The 21,840-nt window shown below is 46.5% G+C and overlaps 1 protein-coding gene across 2 annotated transcripts in view; it reads right to left on the bottom strand.

The window, feature by feature from the left end:
* Positions 1 to 21,840, bottom strand: part of CRR1 (Dihydrodipicolinate reductase, bacterial/plant) — a 44,680-nt gene that overhangs the window by 2,569 nt on the left and 20,271 nt on the right. The window contains exons 6-7 of one of the 2 annotated variants that reach the window (XM_086808244.1): positions 9,988 to 10,104; positions 9,732 to 9,824 (exon numbers count right to left, since the gene is read on the bottom strand). In XM_086808244.1, the coding sequence (XP_086664370.1) occupies positions 9,732 to 9,824; positions 9,988 to 10,104 (210 nt within the window). Of the gene's footprint in view, positions 1 to 9,731; positions 9,831 to 9,987; positions 10,105 to 21,840 lie in introns of both variants that reach the window. The other variant, XM_086808243.1, reaches the window with a different exon arrangement.

Below are 21,840 nucleotides of genomic sequence, written 5' to 3'. Positions count from 1 at the left end.
GTTGTTCTCTCTGCACTACAGGCGGTGAAGGCTGCAGCCAGGCATCACCTATCCATCGGGCGGCTACACCACAGGCTGATGGCCCCTTCTCCACTGCAGCCAGGCGGTTCTACAAGCGGCTGTCCATCTCATGCAGGTAACGCTCCAGCTTCAGCAGGCGGCTGTCCACTGTGTGTCCTCTCCAGCAAGCTGTGCACTACAGGCCGGCGGCTGCAGGCTGCCCTCCCTTCTCCACTGTAGCCTGGCAACCATAAAGGCTGTGTGTCGCCTCCATACAGGCTGCACTGCCTCCACAGCAGGCCACTGTGTATCCATCTCCAGCGGCTGCTCCTCTTCTCCATACAGGCGGCTGTGCCTTCTACAAGGTGGCTGCACTTGCTCAGCAGCCAGGCGGCTCCACCTCCAGTTGGCAGATGGCTACACCTTATCCACATGCAGCTACACCTCATCCTCCTTGACAAGCTGTTGTGCCTTGGTGTCCACTCCTAGTAGCTGCGCTTCCTAGACTTGGACTTGTAGTCAAATTTGTGGATGACAGATGTACTGTTCATGATTTGACACAGACACCTCGGGTATTGGTCTTCCATCTGCAAGCTACAAGTGAATTCAGATTTAAGTAAAGAACTTTGTTGTAAATCTGATAAGGGATTCTCTCTACGGTTAACACCCGTTCGGTGCCAGGTAGTCCAAGCTTTTGGAGAACCACAGTCCAAAGGTGCCGAGATCGGGAGAGCTAGGCGTTAGGACGAGAGCGCCTGTTTGTGCGTGGTCCTCGAACACCAGTGGGGCGCTCTCCGCGGAGTCCAGTGAAGGCACAGGACCGTAGAGACTGAACCACTCAAGTGGTCACTCTCCTTCGAACATCTACTTCGAGCTTCTTGTTTGGTACTGTATTCATTTGTACATGGACATCATCTGGTTCTTTGAACCCATGGAGCATTGTATTTGTTAAATACTCCCAATAATATATCATATATTGAGGGGGGGGGGTCGGCCCGTTCCGGCCCCAGTGCTGGTGTCCATCTATTTCATTTCATTTCATTTCAAATTTCAGTTGTTATTAAGTTGTCCATTTCAAATTGTGATATTAAGTTGTGCTATTACGCGTGTGGGTGTCCAATGGAGTCTATTCCCACTTGACGGGATCGGTTTCATTGGTATCAGAGCACGGTTGTTTCCCTCTTCTAGTGGGGAAACGAACTTGCATATTGGACACCCCGCTTCTAGCACACTTAACACAATGGACAGCCAAGGCAACCCTTTGGAAGTGTTTAATTCGAGGGACCCATCAAGTGCCTCGCGTGGTTTTGATGCTCTACGAGGAAGGCACAAGCCCCTTGAAAGGGTAAATGATAGTGATTCAAAGGGACAACTGCCTCGAGGAAAGACAGTCATGCAAGAAGAAGAGCCTGATGCAATGGTAGACGCGACTTTTGAATCCATGGCACGAGAAGTGGGCAAGAAGCCAAGGGAGTTGGCACTTTCCTACCTCCTCCGCAAAGGTGACATCAAAAAGGGGGAAGATGGAGAGCTGAAATTTAGAAATCCACCTCGCTTGAAGCATGGAGATCCCGTATCTCAAAGATTGAGGTCTTTTATGCAAAAGGAAGAGGTGACAGTTGTCAGAATACGCAGCGGAGATGATGACCAGATCTGGGAACACGAGCAAAAACGCAGGCAGAAAAACAGCACAAGAGAAAGAGAGATGTAGGCGTGTAACTCTGCTCTGATATACACAAGAAGATCCCGAATATGATACAAATAGTGGTATGGGGCTGGGGGCCTATATATATGCCCCCACATCAGCAGCCGACTGGACACAGGAACCTCCACGACTGGATAAACACAGTCGGCCAGCATCTGAATGGGTCGGCCAGCACCAATAGAGACCCACGACTCAGGCACTGCAGTCGGCCATGTCACAGATGCAGTCGGCCAGGCTCAGGGTCCTCCTGCCACTACTAGACTGCCTCCCATGCCACAGAAAAATGGGAAAAAATAGGAGAAAAATACGGGGAGTGAGAAAAATTGATAAAACACCTGATAAGGGCGGACACACCCACAACAAAGGCCCTGGTGTATAAATCTAGACAGGAGATGACTTCTAACACCCCCTCTCAGCTCCTGGCTGTGTAACCAACCACTGGGAGCTAGGGTGCCGCCTGAGCAAATCCTGAGATAGCGACTTCGTGAAGAGGTCCACCGTACTGTCCTCCGTCGAACAGAACTCCAGCAAGATGTCATCAGCAACGATCTGTTCACGAACAAAGTGCCTCTGGATGACCATGGGTTCCTCCAGTGGAAGCCCAAAACTGCCATGCAACCTCAGCATCTTCACCACCTCACAAACAGCATCACAAACAGCCCGGTACTCTGCCTCTGTTCTCGACAAGGCAAAAGATGACTGTCTCCAATTGCTCCGGAAAACTGCTCTTGGGCCTGAAGTAGATCCCCTCGTGTCCGGATCTCCTCCCCAAACTGAGTCACTCCAACCGTGGAGTCGGACTCCATCCAACAATCCCCCTCCTGTGTACAAGAGTCCCCGATCCTTCGCATGCCGCAGAAACCACAAGAAACGCACTCCTGCCTCCCAAAGAGTCATCTGCAACCATGAGCTCAACTGCCTCATCAGGAAGCTCTCGTCCAATCAGGTGTCCATCAACCAGATCAATGAACCATACAGCTTCTGAATCACAGAGACATCACGCTGCTCACAAGGATCAACACCTGTTACGGTGCACAAACAAGTCCTGGAAACCTGGTTTCCGAAAGGTCCCCGTGGAAAGAACATCCTCATCTACTGGAGGTTCTATGTCCCGAACACTACGAGACATCAGAGCATAAGTGACCTGTTCAGCTTCCTCTGACTGACGAACACAAGAACTACCAACATCAGTACTGGAAAGTTCCTGCCAACTGCTGCCATCTACTGGCAAGCTATCCACCACCTGGTCTCGGAAAGCTCGTACCTGCAGCGTATCCACACTTAAGTGGCTATTACCAGACTGCCACTCATCACAAACCTGAGGACCTGGGAGAGAGAGTACTGAAAGCCTGTAAACTCCATTCTCCACTCCACCTTCCCAAACCACTTGGCCTGTTGCTTTATCCCGGAGAGCAACAAAATGCTCATCGAACTCCACCTGTACGCCAGTCTTGCAAACCTGATGCACTGACAACAGATGAAAACTAAGTGCCGGAACATACAACACCTGGGAGGAATGCTTCCCCCCTCTGCCATCGGGAACTATCTCCATCCTGCCCTCACTGTGAACTGGGATAGTGGACGTATCACCAGTAAGAATATGACCAGAAAGCCTGCAGAGATCCTGTAAACCGGAACGGGAAGGAGTCATGTGCCTGGAAGCACCACTATCAAGGCAACTCCCGAGTACCCGTTGCAGAGAGTCCTCCAATCTCCTCCCTGCCTGAAGAAAATGAAACATCGGTGTCCATCACCTCCAGGTGCACAAAAGCCGGAGTCTTCATGATTGCTGCTGAGGAATCTTCATCCTTCTCGGTCTTTCGCTTGGTACACTAACTCCAATAGTGGCCTTTCTCGCCACAATCATTACAGGTCCTCTCTGCCTTCAGTTTCTCGCGGTCAGCGTCGGACTTCTTCTCAGAAGACTTCTCCGATGAGGCCTTCCCTTTGCCCGAGTTACGGCCTTTTGACCGTTGGCCAGTTAAGGCCTCCGAACCTCCACCCTGAGGAGGGTTCGTGAATCGTTCCTCCTGGTCCAGGACCATGGGCACAAGCTCCTCCCACGTGATGGTGCTGAGCCTGCCACTGGTAATCAAAGAGGAGTAAAATGCTGAGTACGAAGAGGGCAAATGTGACAGCAATGTGATGGCCATGTCCTCTGACGATATCTCCTTCCCAGCCTGAAGAACTTCCTGTTGAAGAGCCTGCAGCTTGTTAATATGCTCCCGCATCGTCGACGACTTTGCAAGGCTCATAACCCGCATCTGTACTTCCAAGGAAATCCTCTTCATGGGCGATACCCTGTTGTAAAGTGAGGCCAAATGCTGCCATATACCTCTGGCCAGCGTCATATGCTTTACATGATTGATTACTCGTGGTGTGCAATTGAGAAAGATAAACGAACGGACCTTGGCGTTGACACGATCCCACATCTGTGTTTGGGCCTCCCGGTCCTTTCGGATCGACGGTAACTCCCCTTCCTCTACTTCCGGCCGTGGAACACCAACAACGACGAAATCGGCGAGGTCGTAAGACTCCAGAACGGATTCCATCATCACCTTCCATATGCCGTAGTTGCTCCCGTCCAACTGACGGTCCACCGGGAACGTGGGGAGTGCCGTGATCCTCACATGTCTCTCGGCCATCTCAAATAGATCTGCCATAGCGGGTATGTACTCGGAATAGGGTGGGTGGGTGGAAACAAAGAAGAACTAAAACCTGCAAGTGGCTGTTCAGCAAATCAGCCCGCCTTCCTCTTGCACCTTCTCTTCCCAATCAGCCCAAAACAGTCCACCAATCAGCAACACAACAGTCCCCCTCTTGCTCACACAAATCCCAAGACCTATCTAGAGCCTAGGGCTCTGATACCATGTCAGAATACGCAGCGGAGATGATGACCAGATCTGGGAACACAAGAGCAAAAACGCAGGCAGAAAAACAGCACAAGAGAATGAGAGATGTAGGCATGTAACTCTGCTCTGATATACACAAGAAGATCCCGAATATGATACAAATAGTGGTATGGGGCTGGGGGCCTATATATATGCCCCCACATCAGCAGTCGGCCTGCTGTAGGGCAGCCGACTGGACACAGGAACCTCCACAACTGGATAAACACAGTCGGCCAGCATCTGAATGGGTCGGCCAGCACCAGTAGAGACCCACGACTCATGGACTGCAGTCGGCCATGTCACAGATGCAGTCGGCCAGGCTAAGGGTCCTCCTGCCACTACTAGACTCCCTCCCATGCCATAGAAAAATGGGAAAAAATAGGGGAAAAATACGAGGAGTGAGGAAAAATGATAAAACACCTGATAAGGGCGGGCACACCCACAACAAAGGCCCTGGTGTATAAATCTAGATAGGAGATGACTTCTAATAACAATCACCTCTCGACATGCATCTTCTCCACAAGACACAAAGCCTGACAGGTATATGTATGCTAGTGCTCATGGAGGGCATGAAGGTCACATGCATTCAAGACATGTATCCCATGGTACGGGTGACAGGTCTGCCACTCAAAGAGCTTTGCCTTCTGAGTTGTCTCATGGAGAGACATTGTCTTATGCAAGAAAGTCACATGCATCTGATTCTCAAGTTCGTGGAGCACATGCCACCGTGCATCATGAAACTTCCATGATGGCCCATGGAGCCCATGCAGATAGGGCTGCCCTGTTGGATAAGGGGAAAAGAAAAAGAGAGGACCATGAGCCTCATGCCAGAAAGTTCAAGAAGAACAGGTTTGGCTTGACTCCTGAGCAAAGGGAGCAATATGCGAAAGACAGGAAATGTTTTGCATATGGAAGCAAATAGCATATATTTCGGCAATGCCCCAAACGCAAGCAAGATGCAAGAGGACAAGCAGTCTAAGCCTAATGTGCATGCAGTTCTCGATATGCAGGGTAGTGTTGATCATGCTGGCAAGGAGGGATATTCCATCCCTATTGTATCACACATCAATATTAATAAAGCAATAAAGGAGAATTTGGTAGCAGATGCATTGTCTAGGAGGCCATATGTGGCTGGAGTTACAGTGACCTCTCATAGGAATCTGCTATGCAAGATTTAATGCTGATTTTTGCCATATATGGATTGATTTGATGGCTGGTCATTCACATGCCTCTTATGTGATTAAAGAGGGTTATCTTATGAAGAATAACTGCTTATACGTGGTGAAGGATATGCGTCCAAAGGTTATGGACAAATGTCACGCTCCACCTTATGTTGGTCATAGAGGAATTATTTGCCCATTGATGCAAAGTGGGTAAACGAGGATTATTTTGTTGATTACCCACAGCTGTTGTAGGCATATCTCGAGGCTTTTCAGTTGAGGACAACTCTTTAGAAGCCCGGGGGGATGTCACCAATTGGCCGACCATTTGGTCCATCTCCATATTTGTGTCTCGTTCACTTGAGGCCAGGCCGGTGTCTCATGTGAAGAGGCCAGTATTTTTGCTTGACATAAACGAGAGCCAGATTGGTGCCACCCATGTGTTAGCAGGATTGTGTCGTATGGACGGGAGCCACACTGGTGCCACCCGTGTATGACCTGGACTGTGTTCTATCCATGGGATTGTCACGCCATGGAAGAGCCAGTATTCGTGCCGTGTCTTGCCTATGGGACTGTCACTCCATAGGAAGGCTCGTGCCTGGAACTGTGTTTTACGGGACTGTCACTCCATAGGAAGACCAGGATTTATGTTTTATGTTGTGCCATTTTTGTGCTCGACGGATATTTTTTTTACTTGTTTCATGAACGGGAGATATATCCATGATACTATTTGCACATGCACTCATGTTTTGCATGTTTGAAACTGTTTTCGCATGACTTGTATTTTTGTGTTTGCCTGCTTGACGTGCCACTTACTGAGCGGGGACGCCTGCCAGTGAGTCGTGAAGTTTGCTCTGTCTTCTGACAAGTTTTGTTGCATGTGAACAGATGGTAAGTGTATTGCACATGTTGGTTTAATAGTTTTATCTCTAACCTTTCGTTTTATAAGGTGGTATGTTCACATTCACTTAAAAGTGGGCACCCATTATGGGCACCCACTTGTGGGCCAAGGTGGGGAGGGAAACCCCACACTTAGCCCCTTAAGTATGTGCGGGTGGGTGCATGGCCACCTACCCACACCACACCATGGAACTGGCCCCCCCCATGCAACCTTGGGGAGCCGGCCAGCTGTAGTCGTACAACTTCCCCTCCAACACCTATAAAGAGGCGACCACCCTTCTCTCTTTGGAAAGACGTTTTTGGATGCGCCACCTTCACCTCTTCTTCAGTCAGGCTGCGCATGCTGGTGGCTGTCTCCTATCTGTCGGCGGCTGTTTCTCCTCCCATACAGGCGGCTACTGTTCCTTCAGCAGGCGGCTGCCATCGTCAGTAGGCTGTGCTGCCTACTCAGCAGGTGGCTGCCACCTTCAGAAGGCTGCGCTGCTTTCTCCACAGGTGGCTGTATGCTCACCTCCAGCGGGCGGTTGTTCTCTCTGCACTACAGGCGGTGAAGGCTGCAGCCAGGCATCACCTATCCATCGCGCGGCTACACCAAAGGCTGACGGCCCCTTCTCCACTGCAGCCAGGCGGTTCTACAAGCGGCTGTCCATCTCATGCAGGTAGCGCTCCAGCTTCAGCAGGCGGCTGTCCACTGTATGTCCTCTCCAGCAAGCTGTGCACTACAGGCCGGCGGCTGCAGGCTGCCCTCCCTTCTCCACTGTAGCCTGGCAACCATACAAGCTGTGTGTCACCTCCATACAGGCTGCGCTACCTCCACAGCAAGCCACTGTGTATCCATCTCCAGCGGCTGCTCCTCTTCTCCATACAGGCGGCTGTGTCTTCTACAAGGTGGCTGCACTTGCTCAGCAGCCAGGCGGCTCCACCTCCAGTTGGCAGATGGCTACACCTTATCCACGGCTCAAGCGTTTTTCTGAAAATGCAGTGGTGATTTTCTTTCCTGGGAAAATGCCTCAAGCTCAAGAAGTGGCGTAATAGTTGAAATCAGTCTTGCAAGGAGGTTTTGTTGATGGGGTGTACCGGGCCTCTAGTGGTTTTTTTGAAGTGCTTCTCTCAGATAGTGTACATCGTACTACACTTCTGGAAATGTCGCCGTTGATGTATGGCACACAGATGGTGCATATATTGCCCTGGTCACCTAATAAGGACTTCACAAATTACAAAGCATAAATATATATACATACATGAATCCAGGAACATGCCCAAATTCACCTTTTAAGAACGTGCATGTTATATACTCATGGTAGTCAACCCACAAGACTATATAACTATCAACTCCATTATGCATAGTATGGACTAGTAGATACTATGACATCCCCACTAACGTAATCAGTGCCCAATAGTGGGTGTAGAACTTTGTATCAAGATATGCTCTCACACATGCACTCCACACAGACACACATAAGAGCATATATTCACACAAAGCCCTTCATACTAAGTTTCTGTCAAACCTCCGGAGATAAAGGGCAGACTCAGCCATAGTGAAGCCTAGCATTGAGGGAAGTAGCAAATAGCAACATCGCCAGGTAAGGTTATATGCCCTCCTCGATCCACAACATGGTGGTTTGAATATTCTTGACATTCACTACCATGTTTTGGCTCGAAAAGCTACCATGATTTCAGTGTTTTTTCGCCAAGAGCAGCTTTGGGCAATTATGCTTGTAGCTATGTGTACAGGCATGAAAACTATGGCTTATGGAAATTGGGTGAATTCGCATTGGGAAGTGGTGTTCAGCCGTTTCGAGGGTCGCATTGCGGGCTGTCTACATGCTACAAGAATGGTGCAAGATTGGAAGGCTTCATTGCCCTCAAATGGGTGGGACGTGATTTTCCAATCGGTAACTCTATGCGGCTGGAAAGTTTGCACTAGTCCTCTTTGTTTGCAGAACTACTAGCTATGCAAGAGCCACGTAAAGCATGCATTTTAGCATCCTTGGGTATACGCATGCTTCAGGACGTTGTGGATGATACAAGGAATGTGCTATCCTTTCCACGGGCGTGAGGTGAACATAACTTGGGTCTACATCATAGACTGATATGGAGAAAGATTAAAAGGTTATTGCAGCCATATGAACCATTGCCTCCACTGGTTGAAAATGATAGGCTCCAGGACTGGAAAGTGAAAGGGCAAACTGAAAATGCAAGGTGATTACATTTGGGATAACTGTAGCTAGTATGTATAATCATCTACCACCACCTTGGATTCATGCACATGATAACACTCTATGGGGTATGCAAAAGAGTGAAAGATGGTGGAAAAAACAACTTCAGAGTATATAGAAAAGCAAGCTGCCTTTAAAGCAAAGATTGTTTCTTCAGCACTATTTCCCTGTTGCGGAGATGCTTGCTAAAAGACAGATAGCTGGAGCCACCTGTTGTAGATGTGGAGCTCGGTCTGAAACTGTTCCACATCTGTCATGGCATTGTTTGAAGACGAGAGAGTTTCTCGAAGATTGGCTGATGATATCTCAGGTCGCTTCCCTAGAAAGCGATATGGCAAGCGGGACTGGTGTGCCCAACTCTCCTGATTTTGATTTCTTCTTCCTACGGACTAGATATTGGGCTTTATGGACAATATGGAAGATAAAAAACAATGTTATGTTTGGGCACTCGCCTCTACAGGCATTTGGGCACTCGCCTCTACAAGCATATGCTTACTTTAAGATGAATTTGTGACAATCCCTCCATGACTGCTTATAGTTATAGCCAGTTCAAGGTATTTTTCTACTACTTCTGAAGTTCTCTGAAGATGGACTTGCCCTGAGTCCATCTCCTATATTGTACATAAGTCATTGTTAATAGAAGCATGGTTTTCACCCAAAAAAAAAAGGAGTGTGTGTGTGTGCAGATAGGTATTATAGGCAAGTATGTATGGTCCATGCATGCATGTGCATGCATGTGTGTAATTTATATTTTTTAACCCATAAAAGAGCCATCCAAGAAAATTATCCTTCTATTTAGGCCTAAACATATGAAGGAAAATACTTGACATATCTGACTGGACAGTGTGGAGCTAACCGGAATGTCCATTGAAGCATCATTTTTGTTGTACTGCTGCCCCAAACCAGATATGCTTTCAGCAAGCAGCACTGCCTCACGTGAGGGAAACTCCTGCAGCTTTACAACTTCAAATCATTAAACCAATCAACCCCATTACATCTCGTAAGTAAACAATAATTCCACTTTTTTGGCAAGAAAACCCTGGACACTATCAGTGGCAACATGCATGGTTGTAACCCCAACTGCATGTTGCTTTAGAACTGGTATTTCTTACACTTGAATTCTGTTGAGCTTCAACAATTTCTACACTTTTGTAGTGGAAAGCAGCAGCAGTGGCGGCCTGCTGGAGAAGCACAGCTGCGATGGAAAGCGTCGGAGCAACTAAACAGCCCTGTTAAAAAATGTCAACAACAAAAACCCACCTCAGAAGAAATCATGCTTGAAAGAACTAGGTACCATAGTCTTGATGACAACCTTAAGTTTTAAGAAAATATACACAAACCATACTGACAATAGAAGAGAAAACTTGCTGCTTGATATGTCTCCACCAAGAGAACGTGCACAATAAGCTCAAAAAAGGCATGCACCCTCTTCTAAAGAACCCAAAAAAACTTGAACGAAGGTTGAAACAGAATTGGGTGAAACGGCAATTTTGCAATATGCAAGGTACACCCACTGAGGCATGCAATCAGGAAGCAAATCCCAAAAGCAGCGTTCAGCTCCAGTGAATCCTGTTCAGCTCAGCACAGCTCCGGAAACTTATGATCCACCCACAACTCTAATTGACAGACCCGACTATGTTCAACACCCGGCTCTTGGCCTAACAAGCTGCCTCGACATTTGCACAATGGATAACTCAAGTGGAAAATTTGGCGGATAACACAAAGCCTAACACTGCTATGACCTAGACCTAGATGGCACTAGCAACCTATCTGTGGACAAGGGCTCACAACATGCTTAGTGCTCATAAAAAAGGTGACTAACGGTGTACTTATGTCCACTTATATCGACATGGCATCCTAATACAGAAAATGAATGTGACACCCCTCTTGCTTAGCTTGATTGCTGAAGTCCCATTGCCTCCAAGTAGTCCACTAACAACACCAGATACTCCTTGAAGAACTCATCCAGCCAAACCGCTCCATGTGTACCCCGGTCCTTGGTCTTTGTCATGAACTAGAAAAGCACCCAACCAATGTTTATCGGACTTCTACAGTTGCAAACCTAAATGAGTAACCAGGTTGGCCAGGGTAGTGGCAGGTTGCAAATCCTAGCAATGACCCTGAAACTCGTCCTCAGACAGTCCAAGTGTTGCGGAGGCAAGAAACATGCTTAAGATCCTCTTCAAACTTGGAACTTGTGTCATGTGCATCACACATGTGACTCCGATGTGAGTACCACATTGACATGGACCTTACTTGCAGCCACCTCTTAGGCAAGATTAGGGGTAGAATATGGTCTGATTTGGGTAATTTTGATAGCCCAATAGGCACCCAAAGGAAGTTTTGATAGCCCACTCAACTACCTGTTACATGCGGAAGCTCTGAGATGCTTCTTTCAGCCTGAACACCATCTAGAACATGCTGATGCAAAAACACAAACAGAAGGGAGAGTAGAGAGAGAGAGAGAGCTGGAAATTCAGTATTTCATATGGTACAAAAAGGTACATCTGTCTTGCAGCCATAGGCTGCCTCCCATGAAAAGGTAAAACACCTAAACAAGTCCTAATTCTATAACCCAACTCAAAAGGAGTTGAATGCTGAAAACGATGAGCACTTTGGCTATTTATAGTCCTTGTGGTGACCATATGAACTAGCCGACTGCTGGTCGGCCAGCTCCTAGACATAATAAAATATATGCTGCAACCGACTGGTCCCTCTTCTGTGTACTGGCCAACAGCACCCATGTCCTCCACTAGTCAAACCCCGTTGCCAAAACAGCAAACAATGCTCCAAATCTGTGGTTCTAATCATTCTTTAATCTTTCTGTATCTGGCTCATAGTAGCAACGGAACGGGAATGGGAACGGGAACGGAACGAAAGCACCACCAGGGGAACGGGAACGGGAAAATGGGGGAACGGGAACAGGGAACGACCTAGATAATTCCTAGAAATGACGATAAATCTTAACATACAATGCTCATTTATATAACCAAATCAGAGACACACTGAAGTCTAGTGCACCATAATTTGCATGGCTAGATACTAACACTGAATAGATCTCACAAGTCAAAATAAATTAGCCCACATCATACATGACATAAGTGACAAAAAACACAAAATGTGGCCCACATGGCACAACCTAGATAAAAGAAACAATCCAAGTCCAAAGTCCAAGCCTCAAGGTGACATGCAAATAGTAAGGAGATATCATGCATGGCTACTGCCAGTGATGCCATCAAGGAGACTATCATCTATGTCATCCAAGAAAGCCATATCATCAAGACCAACATCTGCAGCATCCAAATCTTCAATCCCATCCTGACGAGGATCTGCAAGTCCTTGTGTCTCCTCATCATCCGAGGACTCCTCATCAAGCAATATAAACTTCTCTGGTTTGGGAGAAGCCATATCACCAAGCAAGCGCAAATTAGCGCTTACAAAAATCAAGTCATTGACTTGTTTTGTCCCAAATTTGTTCCTCTTCTTGGATGCAACATGGCCGAACACACTCCATAGCTGCTCAATCGGAGAGGAGCTTGCACCTTGAGACAAGATCCTTACTGCCAATGATTGAAGCTGTGGTGTACGAGCCCCATAATCCTCCCACCATAAAGCAGCCCCTATCTTAAACCTCTCTCTCTGCGCATCAGCCGATCCAAACCTTCCCAACTTGCTGCGATAAAATCCAAGTTGGTCTTTCACCAATCTTCGTTTATCTGCATCACGAACCTGCCTAGCAAGCACTGTCTCCCAACCATCCATCACCTCATCATCGGCCTCTTGTCCACATCCTTGGAACTCGGGATCCAAGACAGACGCAGCAGCATGCATAGGAGAATGATAACCATTCCATCGTGCTTCACATAATTCTCGAACCTCTTGCATATTTCTCATCAGACAAGCCCATTTCCCCTATTTTCTCGATCATTCGGTCAGCCCCCTCATAAACCTTGCCAATGCATGGCTCCCGTCCATCTGCAATCCGCATCAAGCGCATGATCGGCTTCATCATAGCATTGATAGTATTGACTTCATCCCAAAATGTGAAGTCTTGTATGGTTCTTGCAACCTCTATGCCGGCTCTTGACCAAGAAAGAGCCCATCCCATCCACTCATTGCATACAACCAACTGCTTCAAAGGCAATTGCACTTTGGATAATCTCTTCATCATGAGAAAGTTATAACCAAAGCGTGTCTCTGAGTACTTCAAGAGATCCTTTTTGGCCGATCTCTTGCGGAATTCATTCAAAATAAACTGATGGTTTTGAATGAAGCTTATTATCTCCTTGCCTTTTTGAATGTGTGGATCAACCCATGGCAAGCTGCCAACATCCTTCAATAAGTTGCTCAAACAATGAGCAAAGCATGGACTAAATGTGATATGGGGATACCTGTCTTCAAGCTTAAGACCAGTTGCTCTATTTGTTGGCTCACCATCAGCTAAGAACTGAATAACATTCTCTGGTCCAACTTTCTCAATACCTTCGGCCCACTCTTCCACAAGCTGATCTGCAGTTTTTCCAGTCCCAGAAGCATCATGTGAGGAAATGAATTGCATTCTTCCTTGAGAATAAGCAACCATGCCATGAATGGACCTTTTTCGAGTGTCACTCCAACCATCTACAATAAGTGACACACCATTCTTTGCCCAACTTTCATGCACAAACTCTAAAGCACATTCAATTGCAGCTTTCTCCTTTTGCAACAAGGTGGTGCGTAGTGTCTCATACGAAGGAGGCTTGTATGTTGGGCCATACCGTGCAATCTCCTGGACCATTTCAATGAAATATGGAGACCTGGCAACATTGAATGCTACATGATCATGATAAAAGAACCTTGCAACAGCTGCATCTACCCTCTCTTTCTTGCGAGGATCCCAAGCTGCTCCCAAGGTTTGCTGCTTGCCGGAACTTGCACCCATAGACTGCGAATCTTGGAAAAATGCAAAGCTCCCAAGTCCTCCATACTGTTGTCCATCTCCCAAGTGTACATCTTCCCCATGTCTACTGAAGTAAGATGCATCAATTGCCGGTTTCTTTCGTGCACATGCTTTCTCCTCTTCACTTGGGTACTTTGCCAAAAGCTCTCTACGCATTTCAAGTGTTGTCCCTGGGCATTTGTTCACTTGTGCTTTTCATTGTTTACATGGCATAGATGTGCTCTCACACGGTTTGCTCCTCCTGACTTCTCTTTGTTACATTGCTTGCATTTCCATCGTGTTGCACCTCCCTTAGATGAATACCTTTTTAGCCTTTCAACCTCGTCCCACCAAGTAGCATTCGAAGCCGATCGCTTTGAACCCGAGTAAGCCATGATTTCTGCGAATTCGGGCAAAAAGTTGAATAGACTTTCAAAGTTAACCATTATAAAGAAACGAGTCCTTTTTTTTCTTTTGTTTAATGGGGAGAGACTGTGCAGTCCAAATTGTGACATAGGTAATTTTTAAAAGACCAAAAGTTCAAACAAAGAAAGAGAGAGAGAACAAAGAGAAAAGCTTGCTGCCTTGCCTTCTAAAGATGTAAACTGTTGAACATGAGTCTTGATCACTCGGGCCCAAGCAGATTGCATTGTTGCTGCTTGCAGGTTGGTACCAGGCACAGTGTTGAGAACTTGAGTCACGAGTATACTACTGTAGTCTGTTGTGGACTTGTACTATGTAGTATGTAGACTGTAGTAGAATGTAGTCACTAGTGTGTACACCGCAAGGGCTGGGGGCCTGGCTGGAGCGACTGTAGTGCCTGGTACAGAAAAGTACGAGCAGGACAGTATGGGCAGTGGACAACAGTACAGCCTACACGGCCACGGCCCACAGGTCACGGGCAGGCTGTAGTTGACTTGCAGGTCGGCCAACAGCGACTACAGTACAGGCGTGAACTTCCGAAAAGCGACGGGCGAAAGGTATACGGGTGTGAACTTCCGAAAAGCGACGGCATACGGGCTTCTAATTTTTTAAAAAAAAATCCACGTCATCGTTCCCACGTGGGGGAACGGCAACCCAGCGTTCCATCTCCCGTTCCACAGTCGTTCCCTGGCATTCCACGTATGTTTCACCACCTCAACGTTCCTCATCCCGTTTCCATCGTTCCATTCGTTCAGTCCATGGGGGAACGCGTTCCACCGTTCCCAATGGGGGGAAACGGGATTCCCCTGCTACTATGATCTGGCTGCACTCTAGGATTAGTCCTGAGATTAGCATGTACATGTGTGCACATGACATCCCCCTCCGCTTGCTAAACTTGATGACGGGATTCCAATCTGCTACTTGGATGACTATCATCATCCCATTCCATTCCCGGAGTCCCTATGTCATCCTTCCTACTCTGGCAACCTTTTCACTGAATACCCGACCCGGTCTCCAAATCCACTCTAACTCTGAAGAAGATCTATGCATCTGTTCCATCCAGTCCCCATTCCGTTCCTACCCTGTCTCTGAACACCGTCTTGGTCTTCATTCCTAAGAAATGAGTCTGGCACTCTCACTCCACCCCTTGGAGGATCATCCTCCCTTGGAACCGTTGCCTGAAAGCCTTTCCTAACTCACAGGACTGCCATCCCCTTCGGGCTTTGTGGAACACCACCAACCAACCTTCTAGGAGCTCTTCCCTGTCTTGTGTTCCTTGCCTTGGGCCTCATACTTGTGCACTTTCCTGTACCTTGGACCTGTACACCTTCATATGGGACTGAATCAATGTTTAGCTTTGCTGATCCTGATGCTCTCATACCAATGTTACATGCAGAATCTCTGAGATGCTTCTTTCAACCCTAAACACCATCTAGAACATGCTGATGTAAAAACGCAAACAGAAGGGAGAGTAGAGAGAGAGAGACAGCTGGAAATTCAATATTTCATATGGTACAAAAAGGTACATCTGTCTTGCAGCCATAGGCTGCCTCCCATGAAAAGGTAAAACACCTAAACAAGTCCTAATTCTATGACCCAATTCAAAAGGAGTCGAATGCTGCAAACGATGAGCACTTTGGCTATGTATAGTCCTTGTGGTGACCATGTGAAGTGGCCGACTGCTGGTCGGCCAGCTCCTAGACATAATAAAATATATGCTGCAGCCGACTGGTCCCTCCTCTTCTCTTTTCTAGCCAACAACACCCATGTCCTTCACTGGTCAAACCCCCTTGCCAAAACAGCAAACAATGCTCCAAATCTGTGGTTCTAATCATTCTTTATCTGGCTGCACTCTAGGATTAGTCCTGCGATTAGCATGTACATGTGTGTGCACATGACACTACCACAAACATCGGTTGTTGCATGCACGGAAGCCTTGCTATACTTGATCCAGCCATAAGCATGAACACTAAAGCATGGCAATGATTAGACAGCAGAGAGGAGAGAGAGATGAGCTGTATTTTCAGTATATTGATATGGTACAAAAAGATGTATAATTTTGTACAACTTCCATGGCCTTTGGCCTTCCAAAAGAGGACTCAATTCTAGACCAAAAGGTCTGCCTACTAACTGAGTAGGACCTGCCCCCAACGCAGGATCAAACGAACTATGACTTAATGTTGCCTTTCTATTTATAGTCCAACCCCATGAACCATGCCAGTCAGCACTGGTATATCACCAACGCTTGCCCTAAGGCCTTCGGCATGACCGTCCATGCTCCATCGAATCCAACCATGTTCTCGATGGTGATCTTGATCCATCACAATCCATAGGGTGAATAACTCTCTGTGAACAACAATAACCCAAGTCTTACTTATATAGTGGCTACTACTGCTATAATAATTGCCCGGTCATAAATAGCCAGTATACTTAATATTATTAACCATGAGCCTTAGCCGCCTATATCGATCCGCTTCCTCTAATCACACAGCTCCTCTAACCCTGCTGGATTAGACCACTAATCCTAAAGATTGGTACTAGGTACGTAACAATTGTGGAAGCCTGGGTGGTTTTTTCTGATCATGGTTTTACCACAGGATGCTCTCACTTTTGAGTAGTTAAGTTGGGTCACAACTTGAAGCTCTGATACCAATGTAGCATGCAATAGGTTGACCGTTGTGACACCCAACAAAGCCTTCTCTAAACCTATGAGTTTGTGCAATCCACTTTACTTAAGAGAGAAGAGTAAAGAGAGAAGATAAGAGTCGACACCATATTGGTCCCAATTACCCACTGAAGGGGCCCCCCTACAAGCACGAGTATTTGCTTGTATTACTTTGGAGAACTTGTACAATGATGTGAATGATGTTTGTGGACTGCCAAACACAAGGACACAGAAGACTGAACACTGGGGCTGAACCATATGCTGACCCAGCAGCACTGTAGAAGACTCTATGAAGCCATGCATGCAACTCCTGATCTCTGGAGGATATTCACATATGCTGGCTGAAGATGAGAATGTTGCCTATGCTTGAAGGCTGAATCATATGCTCTAGAAAACCCGAATGCTTTTGGGCATACATGCTCACTAAGATGCTTGATGAACTCTTGAGGAATGAGATGATTTATGCAAGGGAGTGTGGGGCTCCATTATATGAGACATATGCTGCTGGTCAGTGGCTATAGACTGTTGTCTGCCTGTTTTTAATGCCCACATTTGGCTGAATAAAGCACTAAATGCTTGCACATTTTCAGACGTTTGATTTGCTTATCATTAGGCTGGCCGACTCCTGCTTACCAGTCCTGACTAGCTGTCCTCTGCTGCCCATGTGTGAACCCAAAAGCCTGGCTGTCACGTGCACGCCCATGCCATGGCTAATCTGTCAGAATATGCAGCAGAGATGATGACAAAAACTGAGAACACAAGAGCAAGTGCAGAAAAATACAGCAATGGAGAGAGAGAGAGAGAGAGAGAGAGAGAGGCGTGTAACTCTGCTCTATATACACAAGGAAAATCCCAAAAACATGATACAAAGGAGTGGGGGCCATGGGGCCATTTTATATGGCACCATATACCCTCTCGTGGCTCGGTGGGGACAGCCAAGTCTTGTGGGCTTGCCCACGACTGTCGTGGTTGGGAAGTGAGTCAGGTTTGCACCCCCTTCTTGTTTGTTTGGTTTGTTTGCAGGTTTCGAGTCTCGTACCAGGAACATTCTACGAGGAGATCCTATGGGGATTTGACAGTGGTATCAGAGCATGCCTCGTGAACGAGCAAGTCGGTAGGTAGAGAAGATGAGGTTGAAGAAAAGGTATGAGTTCAAGAAGCTTGCTGTTTTTTGTCTATGCATCTTTCTGTTTTTCAGATTAGTATGTTGCTTTTTCATCGAAGAGACCCGTGATGATGGAGTAGGTGGTTTAGCAGGGTTGTTTTGCTTAACAAGAAGAAGGTTAGATGTGTTTTGCAGTCATATGAACTGTAGAAAAAAAAAATGCAAAAAAGCCAGTCGGCTATTGTTGTAAGAGAAAGAGAGAGAGAGCAAGAGAAAGGATCGCCGGCTAATTTATGCACAGTCGGGTGCTACTAGCCAGGGCTTGCACTCGTGCTGTGACGCAGGTGTACAGGCAACCCAAGCACATGGGCTGTCGACGTGGACAGCGCAAGCAGGCAGGCAGGCAGCTTGGTTCTCTGGCTGGTCGCAGGCAGTCGCGCGGCAACCTCAGGTGCACGCAGCAGTCGGGCAGCATCTTCAAGCCCACACGGGTGACGTGCGCAGGAGGTCCACGCATGCCGTCGGCTGTTCGACAGGCAGCGCTATTTTCAGGCGAGTGGAAAAAAAAAACACAAAAGCATTCTAGCGCCGAATTGAGCTTTTGTTTTTTTTTAGGGATTAAACCTTATTTAAGAGTTTAAAGTCCCACTTATTGCTTAAAGGTGTTTTTTTTAAGAAAACAAAATATATATATATATATGTATGTATGTATATATATATATATATATATATATATGTATGTATATATATATATATATATATATATATATATATATATGTATGTATATATATATATATATGAAAAAAAAACACACAAAAGCAAAAGCTCAAGTTTGCTTTTGAGGAAGCTTATATAAACCCCTTAAGGCTTCTTGCCACACATCTCTCAAGTTTTCAAGCTCTCAAGTTTTCTAGCACTTTTCTTGTGCAAGATCGAATTTTCTCTCCCCTTGCCCTCTTCAAGATGTCGACCCAAGAATCCGAGTTGGAGCCCCTTATTGAACGCGAAGGCCTGCCGGCTACGGAAGACACCGATGAATGGGAGATTAAGAGTTAGGGTTTCATGTGGGAGACATACACAGAGAAGAAGGGAGAGAGAGAGAGAGAGAGAGAGAGAGAGTTGTGGGGATAAGTCAACTCAATAGAATGAGTGTGTGACTCCCCTATCACACATGTATATTTGCTCTAGTACACATAGTGCACTTAGTACATCAAAAGTACTAAGTGTACTATGTACTATAACTTATGGGCTTGTACACACTACAAGGGTGGGCATAATGCCTTTACCCCAACAACCTCCCACTTAAAGGCAAAGTGCCCTTAAATAAAAGAAAAGAAAAATCAGCATGTACATGATAATATACAAGGCCATATCAAGGCTGAAACTGGCCTCATCCAATGCCCATCAAGTGTCTGCAATGAGCAAACCGCTCCGGAGGCAAACTCTTTGTCAACAGATCAGCCGGGTTGTCATCCGTATGAATCTTAACAAGCTGAATTTGCTTGTTCTCTATCACCTCTCTGATGAAGTGATACCTCACATCCACATGCTTAGTCTTTGCATGAAAGACAGGGTTCTTTACCAACTGGATGGCACTCTGACTGTCACAATGCAACAATGGAATATCCCCTGTATAACCCAAATCAACCACTAACCGAGATAGCCATAATGCCTCCTTGCAAGCCTCTGTGGCTGCAATATACTCGGCCTCTGTAGTAGAAAAGGCAGTGCACTTCTGCATCCTGGATATCCATGACACAGCACCTCCTGTGAATGTAAACACATAACCGGTAGTAGACTTCCGGTTATCTGGATGACCGGCATAATCCGAATCCGTGTAACCATGCACTAATGCATCCTGTTTGCCAAAGCATATGCACATATCCTGTGTGCCCTTCAGGTATCTCATGACACCTTTCACTGCTTCCCAATGCTTCTTGCCAGGTTTGGCCATGTATCTAGAAACCACTCCCACTGCAAATGCAATGTCTGGCCTAGTAGCAACCATGGCATACATGAGACTGCCACAAGCTGAAGCATACGGAATCTTGGCCATATCAGCCCTGTCACTATCCGACTGTGGGCTGTCCATAGCACTGAGTTTCACATATGGTGTCCATAGCACTGAGTTTCACATATGGAGGCAAAGGAGTACTAGTCTTCTTCCCCCCATCCATATTGAATCTCTGCAAAACTTTGCCAATGTATTCCTTCTGAGACAATATACAACACATGTTGATTTCTGTCCCGAAGTATCCGCATACCCAAAATGTGATTTGCATCACCCAAATCCTTCATATCAAAGGTCTGATGCAGCAGCTTCTTCAAGGCATCCATCTCTTTACGAGATTTCCCGGCAATCAACATATCATCAACATACAAGATTAATTATCAGTAGACTGCCATCCAAAGCTTTCTTGGTGTATAAGCAATGATCTATGTCACTTCTCCTGAAATCCTGGGATTTCATGAATGTATCAAATTTATGATACCATTCCCTTGGTGCCTGTTTGAGCCCATAAAGACTCTTTTTCAGCTTGCATACAAGCTTCTCCTTTCCATTTACTGCATAACCCTCTGGCTGTTGCATACATATCTCCTCATGGAGATCACCGTGAAGAAAAGCAGTCTTCACATCCATCTGAATCAAATCCAGATCATCATGAGCAACCAAAGCTAACACAGCTCTAAGTGTGGTCATTTTGACCACTGGAGAGAAGATCTCATCAAAGTCCACACCATATTCCTGCTTGAAGCCCTTAGCCACTAATCTGGCTTTGTATCTTGGCTTTGCATCAGGTGCAGCTTGGAGCCTGTAAACCCACTTGCATGGCAAAACCTTCTTGCCTGTAGGCAAATGCACCAACTTCCATGTTCCATTTTTGTGCAGAGAATCCATCTCTGACTTCATGGCACGCTCCCAAAGAGCCTTGTCTGCCCTCTGTAAACATGAGGGCTCCCCACAGTCAGTGAGCATCAAGTAGTCAACTCCTGGAACAAACCTGTCAGGGGCTCTCGAGGGTCTAGTGGACCTCCGTACCCAATGACCATCATTTGCAGGTTGTTGTCCAGCCTGCATATCACCTATTGGTGGCTCCTGTTCCATGCCATAAGGTTAAAAAATCATGCCCGGTATCTCCTCTAACTGTGGCATATCCATAGGGATATCTTCTACCATCTCTAGCTGTCCATTTGGACCATTTTCAGCACCATTTAAGGGCTGGTTTTGATGCTGTAATGGCTGATTTACAGCCCTTGGTTGTTGTCCATGATGTCCATCATCATCAAAGATGACTCTGCCAAGCTCCTGTTGCCTTGCAGGCTCCTTATACATGCATGTTTCATCAAAAATGACATCATTGCTGTGTATAATCTTTTTATTCACTGGATCCCAAAGTCTATACCCCATTTCACCTCTGTCACCATATCCTAGAAATATGCATTTGTGAGACTTAGGATCAAGTTTGGTGCATATTTCCCTGCGTATGTGCACGTACGCAACACAACCAAACATTCTCAAGTGCTTGTAGGACGGAGGCTTCCCTGTCCATACTTCCTCTGGCACTTTCCCACCAAGCCTCGTGTTAGGTGACCTGTTTATAAGATGAACTGCTGTCATAATAGCTTCAGCCCAAAAACCATGAGATAATGCAGCATGTGACAACATAGAACGGACCTTCTCCTGAATGGTCCTGTTCATCCTCTCTGCTGTCCCGTTTTGTGGAGGATCATAAGGAGTAGAGAGCTCCCTCTTGATGCCTTTAGCATCACAAAAGTCCTGAAACTGTTTGGGCATATACTCTCCACCATTGTCGGAACGCAAAGCCTTCAGTGTTTTACCAGTTTGATTCTC

Source organism: Cibotium barometz, chromosome 14 (assembly GCF_041138505.1).
Source record: "Cibotium barometz isolate CiBa-2024 chromosome 14, ASM4113850v1, whole genome shotgun sequence".
In the NCBI taxonomy this organism is placed as follows: domain Eukaryota; kingdom Viridiplantae; phylum Streptophyta; class Polypodiopsida; order Cyatheales; family Cibotiaceae; genus Cibotium; species Cibotium barometz.
This window is presented reverse-complemented; position numbering and strand designations above follow the sequence as displayed.